At 47.8% G+C, this 14,959-nt stretch overlaps 2 protein-coding genes across 5 annotated transcripts in view; both read right to left on the bottom strand.

Annotated features, from left to right (window-relative positions):
- Window positions 1–1,085, bottom strand: part of RANBP3 (RAN binding protein 3) — a 42,383-nt gene extending 41,298 nt beyond the window's left edge. The window contains exon 1 of one of the 2 annotated variants that reach the window (XM_089496593.1): window positions 859–1,085. In XM_089496593.1, coding sequence (XP_089352719.1) covers window positions 859–880 — 22 coding nt within the window. In that variant the 5' untranslated portion in view covers window positions 881–1,085. The remainder of the gene's footprint in view (window positions 1–858) is intronic. The other variant, XM_089496595.1, reaches the window with a different exon arrangement.
- A 767-nt stretch (window positions 1,086–1,852) lies between these two features.
- ZNF414 (zinc finger protein 414) overlaps window positions 1,853–14,959 on the bottom strand; it is a 52,237-nt gene continuing 39,130 nt past the window's right edge. The window contains exons 6-10 of one of the 3 annotated variants that reach the window (XR_016277833.1): window positions 10,588–11,120; window positions 9,270–9,428; window positions 8,744–9,040; window positions 8,337–8,375; window positions 1,853–1,873 (exon numbers count right to left, since the gene is read on the bottom strand). Coding sequence is in view for 2 of the 3 variants with exons in the window: in XM_089496589.1 (XP_089352715.1) it covers window positions 8,961–9,040; window positions 9,270–9,428; window positions 10,588–11,120 (772 nt within the window). In the remaining variant the exon portion in view is untranslated. Of the gene's footprint in view, window positions 1,874–8,336; window positions 8,376–8,517; window positions 9,041–9,206; window positions 9,429–10,587; window positions 11,121–14,959 lie in introns of those variants that run through there. The other 2 variants (XM_089496589.1, XM_089496590.1) reach the window with 2 other exon arrangements.

Here is a 14,959-nt window from a genome sequence, read left to right as displayed (position 1 = left end):
TCTCTTTTATGAGCTTAATTCAGTTTGTTTATTTAGCCGCTCTGAGAGCCTTTAGGGCTGAAGGGTGGGGTAGAAATGCCACAAGTAAAGAAGCATGGGATTCCTTGTTCTCCCAAACAGAACCTGAAACGTTCCCCAAAAGAAACCAAACGAATTGGATATTCTGGCTGGACGATGACAACGACAGCAAGGGGGTTTATATCCCACTTTGCTCCCCCAAAATGGGATGATTAGAAGGAAGAGTTTGGCGCTCAGGCAACCCAATTGGTTGCGCACTCCTCCCATGCTCAGAGGCACTCTTGCTGATGTCCATTCTAATGAAGGGATCTAAGGCCAGGGGGGCCCTCTGCTCACGCTCAGAGGAACTCTCCACAGCAACTGGAGGAATAACCCGATCTGGCACCGCTGTAACTCTGTCTGGCCCAAGGCTATGGAATTCTGGGAGTTGGAGTTTGTTGTGGGGCCCAGAGCTCCGCTCCGCTCTGGGCCCCATAACAAACTCCAACTCCCAGAGTTAAAGCGGCGCCAAACCGGGTTATTCCTCCAGTGTGGACGCAGCCCTAGAGAAACCCAAAGCAAGACAGATAGAAATACCCCGCCTGGCCCGCCCTCAGCCCGGCGCTCCCCACATGCCCAGAGGCCCCCTTAAAGTTTCCATTATGAAGAGGGACGTGAGAGGAACGGCGGAAGGGTGGCTTCATATGGGCGCGCACTCTGCCCATGCTCAGAGGCGCCCTCCCTCGCTCATTTTATGCGGCCTGGCCTCTGCTTCGAAGCCTCGGGCCTCCTCCTCCTGCTCCTCCAGGCCGGGCTACTCTCACCACCGCCTCAGCCTCTTGCTCCGCCGCCGCCGCCTACCTTCGTTGGCCAGGTCCGCCATTTTACTTCCTTAGCCACTCCCCCACAATGCACCGCGCCAACCCCGAGCAGGAGCCGCTCTTGCCCGGTCTACGCGCGCTCGCTCGCTCGGGAGCGGCACCGGGTGGCACGGCGCATGCGCGAGAGAGGCGTGTGAGCCCAAAGCACGGGGAGGGGGGAGGAGAGGGCGAGCCAGGTGGCCTTGGCAACGGCCTGGACGCGCATGCGCGAGACGTACCCTCCTTTGTGTCCCCCCTCCCGAAGGGGACGATGAGCATGCGCACTATGCGTTCAGTTTCACTTTTCCCCCGTGTTCTTCCTTCAACGGCCTCTACAGGGAGGCAAGCGCATGCGCAGACGCGAGGGATGGCTCCCCCCGTGTTCTTCCTTCAATGGCCCCTAAGAGGGAGGCTGCTCAGTATTTTAAAGAGAGTCACCTCATTACTAATGTTATATTAAATATAATTCCCCCATTAGCTACAATGAGGCATCTTTAAACCCAGCATGCCTTAAGTCCAATTACTATTAATAATAATAATAATTTGTTTTATTTATATACCGCTATTCCAAAGATCATAGCGGTGAACATCAAGTAAGCTAATTAGCAAGTAAGCTAATTTGCCCCCAACAGTCTGGGTACTCATTTTAGCGACCTCGGAAGGATGCAAGCCTGAGTCGAGCTTGGGCCCTTGTGCTGGTCTTGAACTCGCAACCTTGTGGTTTTGAGTGAATGGCTGCAGTACAGGCCCTGTTGCCCACAAAGACTCCATTTCCCTTCCCTTCTTTTTTGAAAGAAGACTCTTTCAAAACTACTGTATTTTGCACTTGGAAATGGAAGCCACAGAAAGGCTAGAAGGGAGCGGAAGCTCGCCACGGCCGCTCTAACCCTTTTCTTTATGGTCGCCCACTTCCGGCGCAGGATTTCGTTTCCTAGGTAACCAGGTGGAAATGAGCCGGCCGTTTCCCATCCAGAACGGAAATGATTCCCTGCTGCTTCCGGGGCGGGGCTCTTGTGCTAAATAATAATAATAATAATACTTTAATAATAAAAATTAATAATAAAAATAAAATAAATAATTTAATAATGATTTAATAAAAATAATAATAATAACGAGATGACAATAACCATTACTGTTGTTTCTTTTCATCGTTATTCTGTTGTGTGCCTATTATTATTATTATTGCTATTGCTATTGTTATTGTGTGTCTTCGAGTCATTTCCAACTTATAGCAACTCTAAGGTGACCCTATCCTGGGGTTTTCTTGGCCAACTTTGTCCATAGGGAGCTTGCCATTGCCTTCCTCTGAGGCTGAGAGAGTGTGGCTTGCCGCCTAAGGTCAAGATCTACAGCGCTTCATAAATACACTTTAATAATAATAATAATAATAATAATAATAAAGAAGCCGATCCCTCCCTTCAGTCCGGGCCTCAGAAGGAGGGAGCGAAAAACCACTGGAGCTGATCCCCTTCTTCCCCAGCGCCATTCCCTTCTCCTTTTGGGTCCTGTCTTTTCAGATTGTAAGCCTGAGGGCAGGGAACCCTCTGAATAACTATCTGTAAGCCGCTCTGAGAGCCTTTCCGGCGGAAGAGCAGGATATAAATGCTGTAAATAAGGTAAACAAATAAATAGGGTCACCCAATGGGTACTCATGGCCAAGCTGGGATTCAAACACAGGTCTCCAGAGTCACAGTCCAATGCTCAAAGCACTACACCATGCTGGCTCACTACTACTACATTTATTTATTTATGGCCGCTATTCCCACTGTTCCAGAGACTATTGGCTGCCATGGGTCCAAAGGTCACCCCATGTTAGGGGTCTTTAGGCCCCAAAGCCAGCTTGGCCTAGGGCTGCCCTCTGGCATTGGTCCTGGGAAGGAAGGCAGCCATGTGGGTGATTATGACATGTATAAAATCACAGGAGAGTGTACTTTTATATGACTATTTTATTTTGATTTATTGTGTATCACTTGAAGTATGTTGCCACACTTTGTATTGTGCTTTTTTGGATCTTGCTGGTCACTGACCGAATAAAAACATATCTATGGCTCAGAAGAGGAAGAGAAAGGGGGAGCCAGCCCCTGGAAAGGGCCTGGGCCTGGCAGAGGCACCCATGTGGTGGTCCATCTGGGAAGGATGGTGACAAAGTTCCCACAAAATTCAGGGACAATGTCCAGATATAAGAGAAGGGTTATGGAAAATATGTTATTACAGTGGACCCTCCACCTTTGCTGGGATTAGCAGCACAGGACCCCCGTGAAAGTGCAAATGCCACAAATTTTAAAAAAGCACTTCTTCTTCTACATGAGAACACTTCTCTAGGAACCTCTAGATCCTGAATTTATCCATAGAATTGCACTGGAGGAACTACAGATGCCTAGACAATTGCTCTCTTTAGGTCCTCCAACATGACTTCTGGCCGACTTTGATCATAGAATTGTGCTGGATGACTTCCAAAGATTTCTAGAGAACATAAATTAACCAACTCCACTAATAATCAAATCCGCAAAAGTCAAAATCACAAATGTGGAGGGATGACTGTACAGTCGGCCCTTCTTATACACGGATTTTTTATACACGGATTTAAGCATACACGGTTTGAAAATGTTCCAAAAAAGTATAAATTTACCTTGATGTTCCATTTTTTATTAGGGACACCATTTTGCTATGTCATTATACTTAATGGGACTTGAGCATACACGGATTTTGTTATACACGGAGGATCTTGGAACCAAACCCCAGCGTATAACAAGGGTCCACTGTATATAGAAACTGACAAATGCACTCAAATGTTGAGGATGAAACCTTTAAGTAAATCTGAAAAGGGATAGTGTCATGCCTCCAGAGCATCTTTGATGCTCTTGAGACATATATTTAGTTAAGATTATAATAGGTTTTCTATGTATTAGTTTAGAAGGGAAAATAGAGATATACAGCTTTAAGAAAGGCAAGGATTGTGGGAAATCCCAGGGTCTTATGCTGTCTCTCTCTAGTTAGCAGTGTTGCCAATTTCGCGACTTTCACGCGAAAACGGGGACTTTTCAGAGCTTTTCGTGTGATTTTCGCGCCTGGCTCTAATTCAGTGCCTTTTCCGTGACTTTGGCCCTTTCAGCTCCAGACTGCTGGAGTGTAACAGTTTTCAGCCAATCAGAGAGAGGGCTGGAGAAAAAACTCTCTCTCTCTCTCTCTCAATGACTCCCTCTGAGAGAGCGAGGACGGAGCAAGAGCAAACCAACCAACCAACCGTTTGGAGGAATCACACTAACAGTTTTCAGCCAATCAGAGAGAGGACAGTGATTGCCTCCCCCTCAGGCATTCAGGCTTCAGGGGAAAGCAAAGTGGCTGCTGTGTGATCATGTGAATGTGATGTCCCTGAGTGTGTGTGTGTGTGTTAGTGATTAAATATGCCTCTGAGCATGGGCAGAGCACCTGCTAAGTTGGCATCCCTGCCCTGTCTTCCCAGAATTTTGTTTTGCGGCTCTCTTTTCGTTCCCTTTTCCATTGCCATCCATACTGCAGAAATAATCCAGTTTGGCACTGCTTCTAACTGCAAGGCTCCCTGCGATGATGGGATTCTGGGCACAACAAACCACCAAGCCCAGAATTTCATGCATGGAGCCCTGGCTGCCGGTAAAAGCAGAGTCTCAACATGTCACAACAAACTACAATTCCCAGGATTCCCTGGTTTGACAAGGGAATTGCCTCCACGCTTCCAGATCACAGCCCAAGAGAATGAGTCTATAGGATATCAGTGTTGCCAATTTAAGTCCACTTCTTCAGCTGCATTTGGATTTAATAATGATGATAATGATGGTGATGATGAGAGAGAGAGAGATCTTGTAGCACCTTTGAGTCTCACTGAAAGAAAAGTTGGCAGCATGAGCTTTCCTAGACTTAAGCGTATTTCCTCAGATGCATGGGAATTGTAGTTCATTGTGGCACCAGAGCTCTTTCTCACAAAACTACAATTCCCAGGGTTCCCTAGCACTGAGCCAGGGGCAGTTAAAGCAGTCTCAAACTGGACTATTTCTGCAGTGTGTCTTGGACCCAACTCAGGCTGCATTTTCACTCCAGACTCCAGAGACAATTCCCAGGATTCCATAGCACTGAGCCAGGGCACCTAAAGTGGTCTTGAACTGGTTTATTTCTGCAGTGTGTCTTGGACCTAACTCAGGCTGCATCTTCACTCCAGAGACAACCCAGTTTCATACCGTTTTTACTGCCATGCTATGAAATCCTGGGAATTGTAGTTTGTTGTCACACCAGAGTTTGCTGAGAGAGAAGGTTAAATGTCTCCGAAAACTAGAATTCCCAGGGTTCCCTAGCACTGAGCCATGGCAATTAAAAGGGTGTCAAACTGGATTTATTTCTGCAGTGCGGTTGCAGCCGAACACATTTCTATTTGGCACAAAGGTTCCTGAACCCCCTTCATGTCAAAATAAATATCTTAAAAGGACTGAAAGATTCTTTGTTTGGTTCAATGGTGATTTTGAGAGTTGAAATAAGTTACAATTATTTTTATTCAATTATGTTTACGTTTATTTGCAAAACATCCGCGATTTTAACATTATGGGAATTTTCTGGGAATTGTGACTGAATATTCCGTGTGATCTGGGGGGATTCAGCGGGTTTGGGACAAACATTTCCGGGAATTATCTTCCAGGCTTGTTGGCCAACACTGCTAGTTATTTTCAGTGTGTAGTAAGATTTCAGCCAAGTCAGACCTGGAGAGAGTATTTTCCTTTAACAAAAAGATAAGTCCACAGAAGAGGAAAGATAGTCCTCAAAAGAAGAAAGATAGAATCCACCAAGAAGAGAGCAAGGTACTTAGGAAGGACTATTGAGAAAGAAGAAATCAGTTTCATGTTATTTATGTTATAACCAGTAAAGCTTTTGAAACTTTAGAAATTTGTGGACAAGTCTTTTGTTCTGGCTATGTTCCCGAGAGCCAGAGGCCTTACTACACCCAAAGTCCATAGCATCGCTCTTGGGACAAAACAAATAGGGTCCGCTTATATATTATCTGAAGGAGGAATAGGGATCCATTTTTGTTATTGGTTTGAAATGAAAAAGAATAACAATTATATTTTTGATTTAATTTTACAAAGAGAAATAATGGTTATATAAATATGGAGGCAAATTTAAATTTTAGTAAAACGTGGAAGCAGGAAATGTTAACTGAAATTCAGTAGAAATGAAGAGCTGAGAAATAATTAAGTGTTTTGAGGATGTTGTGTTTTTGTCGTTTAAGTTATGTGATGTTTGTCAAGTCTTTGTAGTATTGAGAGGGACATAATAATGCTTTCTTGCTTTCTGTACAAAGCTTTGCAAAAGAATGAGTGGTTGCAGAAGGCTTATAGAATGAGCCTCAGAGTAAAGTGCATGGGCTATGATGGCCCCCCACTCTTTTTTACTGCGGCACGCACTTACTTATCACCCCCTCCTTTCTCTAGAGAACTCTGAATACAATGGCCTGTGTTTAGCAAGTGGCCTTGAGGAGTTTAGCTAGCTCAGCTAAGTATCTCTTTTGCAGTAGCTAGCTATCTCTGTACATTCCAGGCTCCAAGCAGATGTAATGCCAAGAAGAAAATACAGGACCATTGAGTGAACAGTGAACGCAACCAATCGCTTGTTGTTTAGAAAACAGCCCTCTGCGAAGGGCATAAAAGGGGGGTGGCAAGAAGCCATCAGTGCTGCAGCCTTGGTGACGCCTACTTTGGTGTGCTGCTGCCCTGCGCAGAAAATAAAGCGTTTTTATTCTAGCCAGATCGGTCTCCTTGACTCTGCTTGTCCTCTCGCAGGCCACGGGCCTTCGGGTTCGTGGGTTTGGGATCACCCGCTACAGTATGTTTAGTGTTTGACGTGTTTAGTGATGGATGGTGTTTTTAATGTTATATATATATATATATATATATATATAGTTCAGGGATGAGCCTTCTGCCCCCTACAGATTTGAGGCTCGCTGGGGTCCAGCCATATTGGACTGGGCCCTGGCTCTGGAAAAGAAGCCCACTCTGCCCAACCTTACACCAGACATCTTTAGGTGCTTCGTCAGGGTGGTTCTAAAATTACAGAATCGTAGACTTGTAGAGTTGGATAAGACTGCCAAAGCCATCCAGTCCAACCCCCTTCTTCTGCCATGCAGGAACTCTGTCAAAGCATCCCCATTGAGAGATGGCCACCCAGCCTCTGTTTAAAGACCTCCAAAGGAGACTCCACCACAATCTCCAAGGAAGGAGTGTATTCCTCTGTCAAACAGCCCTTACTGTCAGGAAGCTCCTCCGAATGTTAAGCTGGAATCTCTTTTCGTGGAGCTTGCATCCATTGCTTAACTGGGCCCTATTTTCTGGAACAGCAGAAAAGAAGCTTGGTCCCTTCTCAATAGGACATCCCTTCAAATATTTAAACAGGGCTATCATATCACGTCTTAACATTCTCTTCTTGGGGCTGAACATCCTCAGCTCCCTCAGGTGTTTCTCATAGGACACGGCCTCTTGGAGACCTCCTTGCCCCTGCCCACTCTTGCCCCGCAAGAGGGCTTTCTGGGCTCAGGGTGGCAGAAGAAAGGTGAGTCAGCTCCTGCCAAGGGCAAGGGCCACCCTCTTGACCTAGCTGTTATGCTAGCTCTGCTCTGCTACTGCTATTCATTTTCTTTTCTATTTTCTTAATTGTCCAGCTCTCGCATCCATACACAGATATGGGGAATACAACGGCTTTTGTGCTCAGTTGTATATCTTTACTTTTTAGGATCCTTTCTAGTTCTTTCATGGCTGCCCTCACAATTCTTCACAATTCTTTTTTTACTGTTTTGTAATAAGAAGCAGAGCCCTTCCTGCAGTCCATCTGCCTTCGGTCCAGGCCTCAGAGGGAAAGAAGAACCACTGGACCTGACCCCCTTCTTCCCCACCACTATTCTTTTCTCCTTTTGTATCATGTCATTTTAGATTGTAAAGGCAATCTAAGATTGTGAGGGCAGGGAACTGTCTGAATAAGTATCTTTAAGCCACTCTGAGAGCCTTTAGGGCTGAAGAGCAGGGTATAAATACCATAAATAAATAAACTGTATAATGAAGAACCCTCCCCCCCAAAATGTATCTTGTGTTATTGCTTATATTAAAACAATGCACTTTTAGGGGTGAATTAATCTCAAGAGGCGTTATTACTACTGGCAATGCAATAGACTGTCTACAGACACTTGCACCATACTCCAGAGTTTCTCAGAGTATCTGATGTGGTGGACTGGCAGTTATTTCTTCCCAGTGTACCAGGAAGAACAGCATTAGCTTTGTGCCCATGGGCTACAAGGGCTTGTTTCTTTGCTAGAAACTTGCCAGGGACTGGCACTAGGTCCAGGGACCACCAGTTTGAGTAGCCCTGCTCTAGAGGGTTAGTAGATCTGACAAAGAATGAGGCTATATGGTCCCTCCCCCCCCCCCCCAAATCTCTTGGGCATTGTGAATATAGATTAGACAGTTTCACCTTTTTCTTTTAAGTCCAGCACTTGTTGGAAGGTCAGACCTCAGAAGGGAGGAAGAGGAGGACAGCATTAGTGATGCCAACTTTGGGGAGGTCTCTTATGGATGGATTCAAATGGCTGGAGAAAACACAATCTCTCTCTCTCTTGCCTTCATTCTGCACAAAAGACACAGACGCAGCACCCTCTTTGCTTTCTGTACGATTCCCATTTATTTGTCCCCCCTTCCAAAAAAAGCAGCAGTAGCCCACTAACAAACCTGAGCAAACCTGATCTTTATCTGTATTGAGCCCCCCCCACCCCACCCTGAGAGACAGTAAGAAGTTTTTGCCTTAAAGCAAGAGAACTCTTGTTTTAAAAAAGATGCACAGAAAATTTCTAGATTAAATTAAGTATCAATAATTATTATCACCATAAAAAGTTCCACCTCAATGGCTGTCAGTTGCTCACAGACGGTTTAAAGAGTGGAAGCAAGACAAAGTGGGGTGGAGTCGGTTGTGAGGTGTCTTAAGGGATGCATTTATGCATGTGCATCTTTTTTTTTTTTTTTTTTGGAGTCAGTCTCTTCACCCCATCATCCTCTCTACTCCTTCAGAAGAAAAAAATCATTGTAAAAAGCTGTGAAAGCCTCACAATGGCGAAAATAGGGAGTTCTCCACTTCCAGAGACGTCAATTTTGGGTGGAATGAAGGAATGGCAACTCCAAAATCTGAAAAAAAGAGAGGTTCAAGAGATGAGGTGGCTGCGTACTTGGATTGTTAGGACCTGTCAAAATTGAAGCCATGTCTCCCTGCCCCATTCCTGGGTCCAAACACATTCCATTAATTTTTAAGATAACAAAAGTGGCCTCATAAAAGGAGAGCAAAGATACTGACACAGGTGTGGTGCTTTCCCCCTTCCTGAGGGTCTCCTTGTTCAGGGCTCCTCTGGGGACTCACCCATTTCTCCATCCAAGCGGCTGGGTGGGGAAGGGTTCTTCCGGTGGTCTTCCGTGTGCTGGGTCATCTCCTCCCGGGAGGCTGTGGAGTATGGGCACTGCAGGCAATTGTAGCGGCCCCGGGTGTGTTCCCACACAATGCGGCTGTTGGAGGAGTGTCCTGCCAGGGAGAAAAGCAGGCAGGAATTTACTAGTGAGTATCAAAACTTCACACATTTCTCAAGGAGAGAGATTTTCTAGCACAACAACAAAAAGCCCTGTATCATTTTTTCTATTTATCTTGAGTTTCCATGGATTACAATTAGCTTCCTCCAATGCAGGGCGCAGGATATTCATGTGTCGGTGGGTGGAGAGAGAACAAAACTGTAGGAAAAAAGCCCAGGATTACAGGTTGACTCTCCCTTGTCCAGAATATTCTACAACTCTCCACATGGGTGAGTAACACCTTTGCTCTCTGATGGCTTAGCATAAGCAAACTTTGTTTCATGCCCAAAAGTATTAAAAATATTGTGTATAAAATTATTTTCAGGCTAAAAGTATATATGAAACATACATTAATTTCATGTTTAAACTTAGTTTAAGTTTAGATCTTGGGATCTCATTCTGTATATGTAAATATTCCGAGATCTCAAACAATTCTGGTCCCAAGCATTCTGGAAAAGGGAGAACCAACCTGTACTGACTCTGGCCAAAGACTCCCAAGATAAATATGACAGAGCCGTCTGTGAGCCAATACAAATGTCTGCTCATTTAAAACAAAAGACTGATGTTACTTTAATGCCTAACATGGAACAGCAGAAGAGTCTCAGCTCTTTCTCTTCTCCTCCAAGGGAATCCAAGCCTGCCCCAGAATCCCCAACCACACAGAGAGTTGGATTCTGCACTTTTTGCTACATGCACAAATACTGATTCTCCACCTTGTGATCACAAAGACACAGAAATACCTCACTTTATATGCAGAATCAAATCTGACCTCTGCTGGCCTTACATTCCTGGGCATGTAATGGTGTCTGCAGTCAGCTGGCCAGGTCCCTGATATAAAGGCAGTGTCACCTGCTGGACCAAGTGGGATCCTCCAGATAGGACTGGCCTGCAACTCCCATAACTCCTCATCACTGTTCTATTATCTCTTAGGGCTGATGGGAGCTGTAATCCAACCCTACCTGGAGGGCTGCTGAGCTAGACCAAAGGTTCTCCTCTGGCACCCAAAATCCCTGGTAACTGGCCTCCTGATACTGCAGAGGTTTGAGGGCAATTTCATTATGGGATTTCACACAGAAACTGTTGGCTCATCAGAAGGAAAAAAGGCGGTTGCTCACCTTGGCTTTTCTTCCACACGGCATTGGAAACGGGGAGAGCCTGTCCTGGTAGGAAGGGCCTGAGGCGGTTCTGCACGGCAGTGGGAGGTAACGCATAGCCCTGGGGGTGCATGTAGGGCAGGAAAGGTCCCGGGACGGAAGGGTGAGGTGGTTCAGAGAACCTTGCCAGGGTGGGTGGCCCAAAGAGGGTCTGTTCCAGCAAAGGGTATGAGTGGGCGGCCGGCGAAGAGAGCGGCCCCGGTTCCAGGGAGCTGCCGTGCAGGTTGGCTGAGAGCAAGTCAGGAGCCAGCGGTTCCTCCGCCTTACCAGGGAGTGTGGCTTCCTTCTTGATGTGCTGGATGACGCTTTGCAGCTTTGGGAGCTCCTCTAACACTTTCCCGGGGGGCTCCTTTTCCATGCTGGAAGTAGGAAGTAAGACGGGCTTCTCAGCCATCAGGGCTGGAGACTGGCGGGTAGCAGCCGGGTCGGAGCAGCTGTGAAGGTGCTTGAAGAGAGAACGGTGTGTCCGGAACCGGGACATGCAGTTCTCACATCTGAGGAGGAGAACCGAGCAGTGAAAGAGAAAGCGGGGTCAAGCTACAAATCTTTAGCACCTTCAATAACACCCTTGTGATGGTAGGGAAGGGGAAACACAACAGCAGCCCTGCACAAAGCATTACTCCAGGTGCTTGGAAATGTTCCATTTCTGGAATACAAATCTCAGAAGCTGCCAGCATGACCAGCTGGCAGGGAATTCTCAGAGTTGTCAGTTAGAAAAGGACAGGTTGCTTACCTGTAACGGTATTTCTTCGAGTGGTCATCTGCGAATACATACAAATGGGTTTCACTGCGCCTGCGCAGTGCTGCTCGGAAACTTCTAGAATCACTGGGCAAAGTACACTTTGCAACATATAGAAACTTTTTGGCGGTAACCCCGCCCACCTCTTATAAAGCCCCTGCTTTCCCGCTCTTTCCCCAGTTCTGAAATTTTTCACCGCGTAAGCGACATGAGAATGAGCCAATAAGAGCAGGACACAGAGGGGAGGATGGGCGGGATTTGTATGTATTCGCAGATGACCACTCGAAGAAATACCGTTACAGGTAAGCAACCTGTCCTTCTTCTTCGTGGTCTCTGCGAATCATACAAATGGGTTAGACTGACAAGCTTAGGTGACGGCGGAGGGAGTGTCCTGAGACAAAAAGTGGTTCAAACACTTTGGTTTATTTGACAATAAACTCATAGAACCAAAAACCTTTGTCAGTCTTTTCTGTACCAAGACCAATACATGGTATGAAACCAACAGACACCCCCCCCCCCCCCCCCGTGTACGAACAGAATATTCAACAGGGAGTTTCAGTCAACCCTCAATCATATTCCATCACTGCGATGACACAGTATAGACAGTGTTCAGATAAGAGTGGTCCACATTAGTACATTGGCAGATTATACACAAAGACATAGGCCCATAGAACAGATGAAGGCCAAAGTAGTGTCTCTGACATTGAAGGAAGAGACCATATTACAGTCATGTAATGGTCAGAATCATAGGAATAAACATATTCAAGATTCACAGTGCAAGATACTAATAACTCAAGGCATATAGTAACAATCAAGGCACATAACATCTCCTGGTCAGTGCAACCCAGAAACCAAAACCGCCCTTCCAAAGGCTGCAACCCGTTTGGCCCTCACATCCAGCCTGTAATGTTTAATAAATGTCATTGGCTGGGACCATATGGCGGCCTTGCAAATGTCCTCCAAAGGGACTCCCGACAAAAAAGCGGAGGAAGCTGCCACCGCCCTGGTTGTGTGAGAACGAACCCTAGCTGGGAGAGGTTTGCCCAACAGTTCGTAGCAGAGATGGATGGTACTCGCCACCCACTTGGAAAACCTCTGCGTGAACACCGGCAGTCCCTTCTTCGGCTCCGAATAGCATTGGAATAGTCTATCGGAGCGGCTCGACCCCGCGGTCCTGTTCAAGTAGAAAGCCAAGGCCCTCTGAACGTCCAAAGCATGTAAGGCACGTTCGACCTCAGTGGTCGGGTTGGGGGCCAGGGTAGGCAACACAATGTCCTGACACAAGTGGAAGGCCGAAACCACCTTTGGTAAGAAAGTAATGTCGGTACGGAGGACGACCTTGTCCTTATGAAAAATAAGAAAAGGCTGGTCCCTCCGCAAGGCACAGAGCTCGCCCGCACGGCGGGCTGAGGTGATAGCCACCAGGAAAGCCGTCTTCCATGACAGCAGTCTCAAGTCAGCTGTGGCCATCGGTTCAAACGGCTTGGACTGCAACGCAAGCAACACGGAGTCCAGGCTCCAAGCCGGGGTCGGGACCAAAACAGGGGGGTGTAGGTTGGCACACCCCTTCAGGAAACTCTTGACTAGTGGGTCTCTGAAAAAAGAAGGTTTGCCCCCAAACTGAAAATGAGAACAAATTGCCGATAGATAGCACTTAATGGAGGTGAGGGATAGCCCGGCCTCCAAAAGCGCCATCAGGAATTCCAGCACTATCGGCGGCGTCACCTGGGCTGGAGATAGGTCCTTGTCGGCTAGAAATAACAAAAATTTTTTCCATTTCGAAGCATAAGATTTCTGGGTGGAAGGCTTCTGTGCTGCGAGGACAACGGTCCGCACCGAGTCCAGCAATGCAGCTAGGGATGGATCCTCCATGCAACCAAGGGCAGGTTCTCGATGTCCGGGTGCCTGATCCATCCGTCCTGGATCGTGAGCAGGTCGGGACAAGTGTCGAGTCTCAGGAAGTTGTCTCTGGACAAGTGGAGCAGGCACGGAAACCACGGTTGTCTGGGCCACCACGGGGTGATGAGGATCGCATCTGGATTGTCCGACAGCATCCTGGACACCACTCTGGTAAGCAGAGGAAACGGCGGGAAGGCGTACAGCATCCCTTTGGTCCAGTCGAATGCGAATGCATCTCCTAGGGATCCGGCGGAGGGCATTCGGGAACAGAACTGGGGACTGTGGCTGTTGTGTACTGTCGTGAAGAGATCTACCTGAGGAGTCCCCCACCGACGGAAGATGTCCGTAACTACCTCGGGATGCAGTGTCCATTCGTGGCATGCCGAGGAGGACCTGCTGAGCTGGTCCGCCAAGACATTGTCCTTCCCGGGTAGATGAACTGACTGAAGCAGGATCCCTCTTGGGATGCACCAGTCCCAGATCCTTAGGGCAAGCCCCAGCAGTGTCTTGGACCTGGTGCCACCCTGCTTGTTCAGGTAGTACATGACAGTGGTGTTGTCTGTCTGAAGGAGGACTACCTTGTTGGAGACCAGGGACTCGAAAGCCCGAAGGGATTTCTCGACTGCCAACATTTCCAGCGCATTGATGTGGAGGGCTTTTTCCTCTAGGGACCATAAGTTCTTTACCACAAGGTCCTGCAGGTGGGCGCCCCATCCGTCCAGAGATGCGTCCATCGTCAGGGTGATGTCCGGGCTGGGAGGAGAGAAGGGCATACCGGCGCAGACGTTTCGGGAGTCTAGCCACCATCGTAGCGAGCGGGCGACTGACTTCGGGATGGACAGGCGCTCTGACGGGTGGTCTGTCGTTGGGTTGAAGACCGACAGAAACCAAGCCTGGAGAAGTCTGGACCGAAGTCTCGCCCACGGGGTGACGAAGGTTGTCGAGGCCATATGTCCCAGAGCCACTTGAATGTCCCGAGCCCTCACCTTTCTCTGGGACAGGCAGGTGCGGACGGCTGATCCTAATGATCAGAATCGATCCTGAGGGAGGTAAGCAGTGCAGTCCTCGGAGTCGAGGACGGCTCCGATGAACTTGACCTGTCTTGACGGGGTAAGATGGGACTTGTCCATGTTCACCACCAGACCGAGAGAAGACAGCAGACTCAGGGTGAATGCAGTCGTCTCCAGCAGTTCCTCCGGGGAGACTGCCGCCAGTAGCCAATCGTCCAGGTACGGGAAGACTCTGAAGCCCTTCCGGTGCAGGTAGGCCACTACCGGGGCCATGCATTTTGTGAAAACTCTTGGAGCTGTTGCTAGGCCGAAGGGAAGCACGTTGTAGTGGTATGCGTCGGAACTGATGGCGAAGGCGAGGAACCTCCTGTGGGAGTCGTGAATCTCGATGTGGAAGTAAGCGTCCTTCAGGTCGATGGTCGCGAACCAGAGGCCCTGGCGGAGCAGAGGGAGAATGGAGGCTAGAGTTACCATACGGAAGCGCTTATAACACAAGAACCTGTTGAGGGCCCTTAAGTCCAATATGGGTCTGATGCCTCTGTCAGGCTTGGGCACTGTGAAGTACCTCGAGAAAAAGCACCGGGAAAACAGTCCGGGTCGATTGGTGATATCGCCCCCTTGTCCATCAACTAGCGCACTTCGTCGAGAAGGGTGCCCGAGGGGATAGTGGAAATAAAGGCTCCAG

The sequence above is a fragment of the Sceloporus occidentalis genome, unplaced genomic scaffold, assembly GCF_023333645.1.
Source record: "Sceloporus occidentalis isolate IW3139 unplaced genomic scaffold, rSceOcc1.0.p SCAF_91, whole genome shotgun sequence".
Classification (NCBI taxonomy): domain Eukaryota; kingdom Metazoa; phylum Chordata; class Lepidosauria; order Squamata; family Phrynosomatidae; genus Sceloporus; species Sceloporus occidentalis.
The sequence above is the reverse complement of the archived record's forward strand: the minus strand, read 5'-3'. Positions and strand labels throughout refer to the sequence as shown.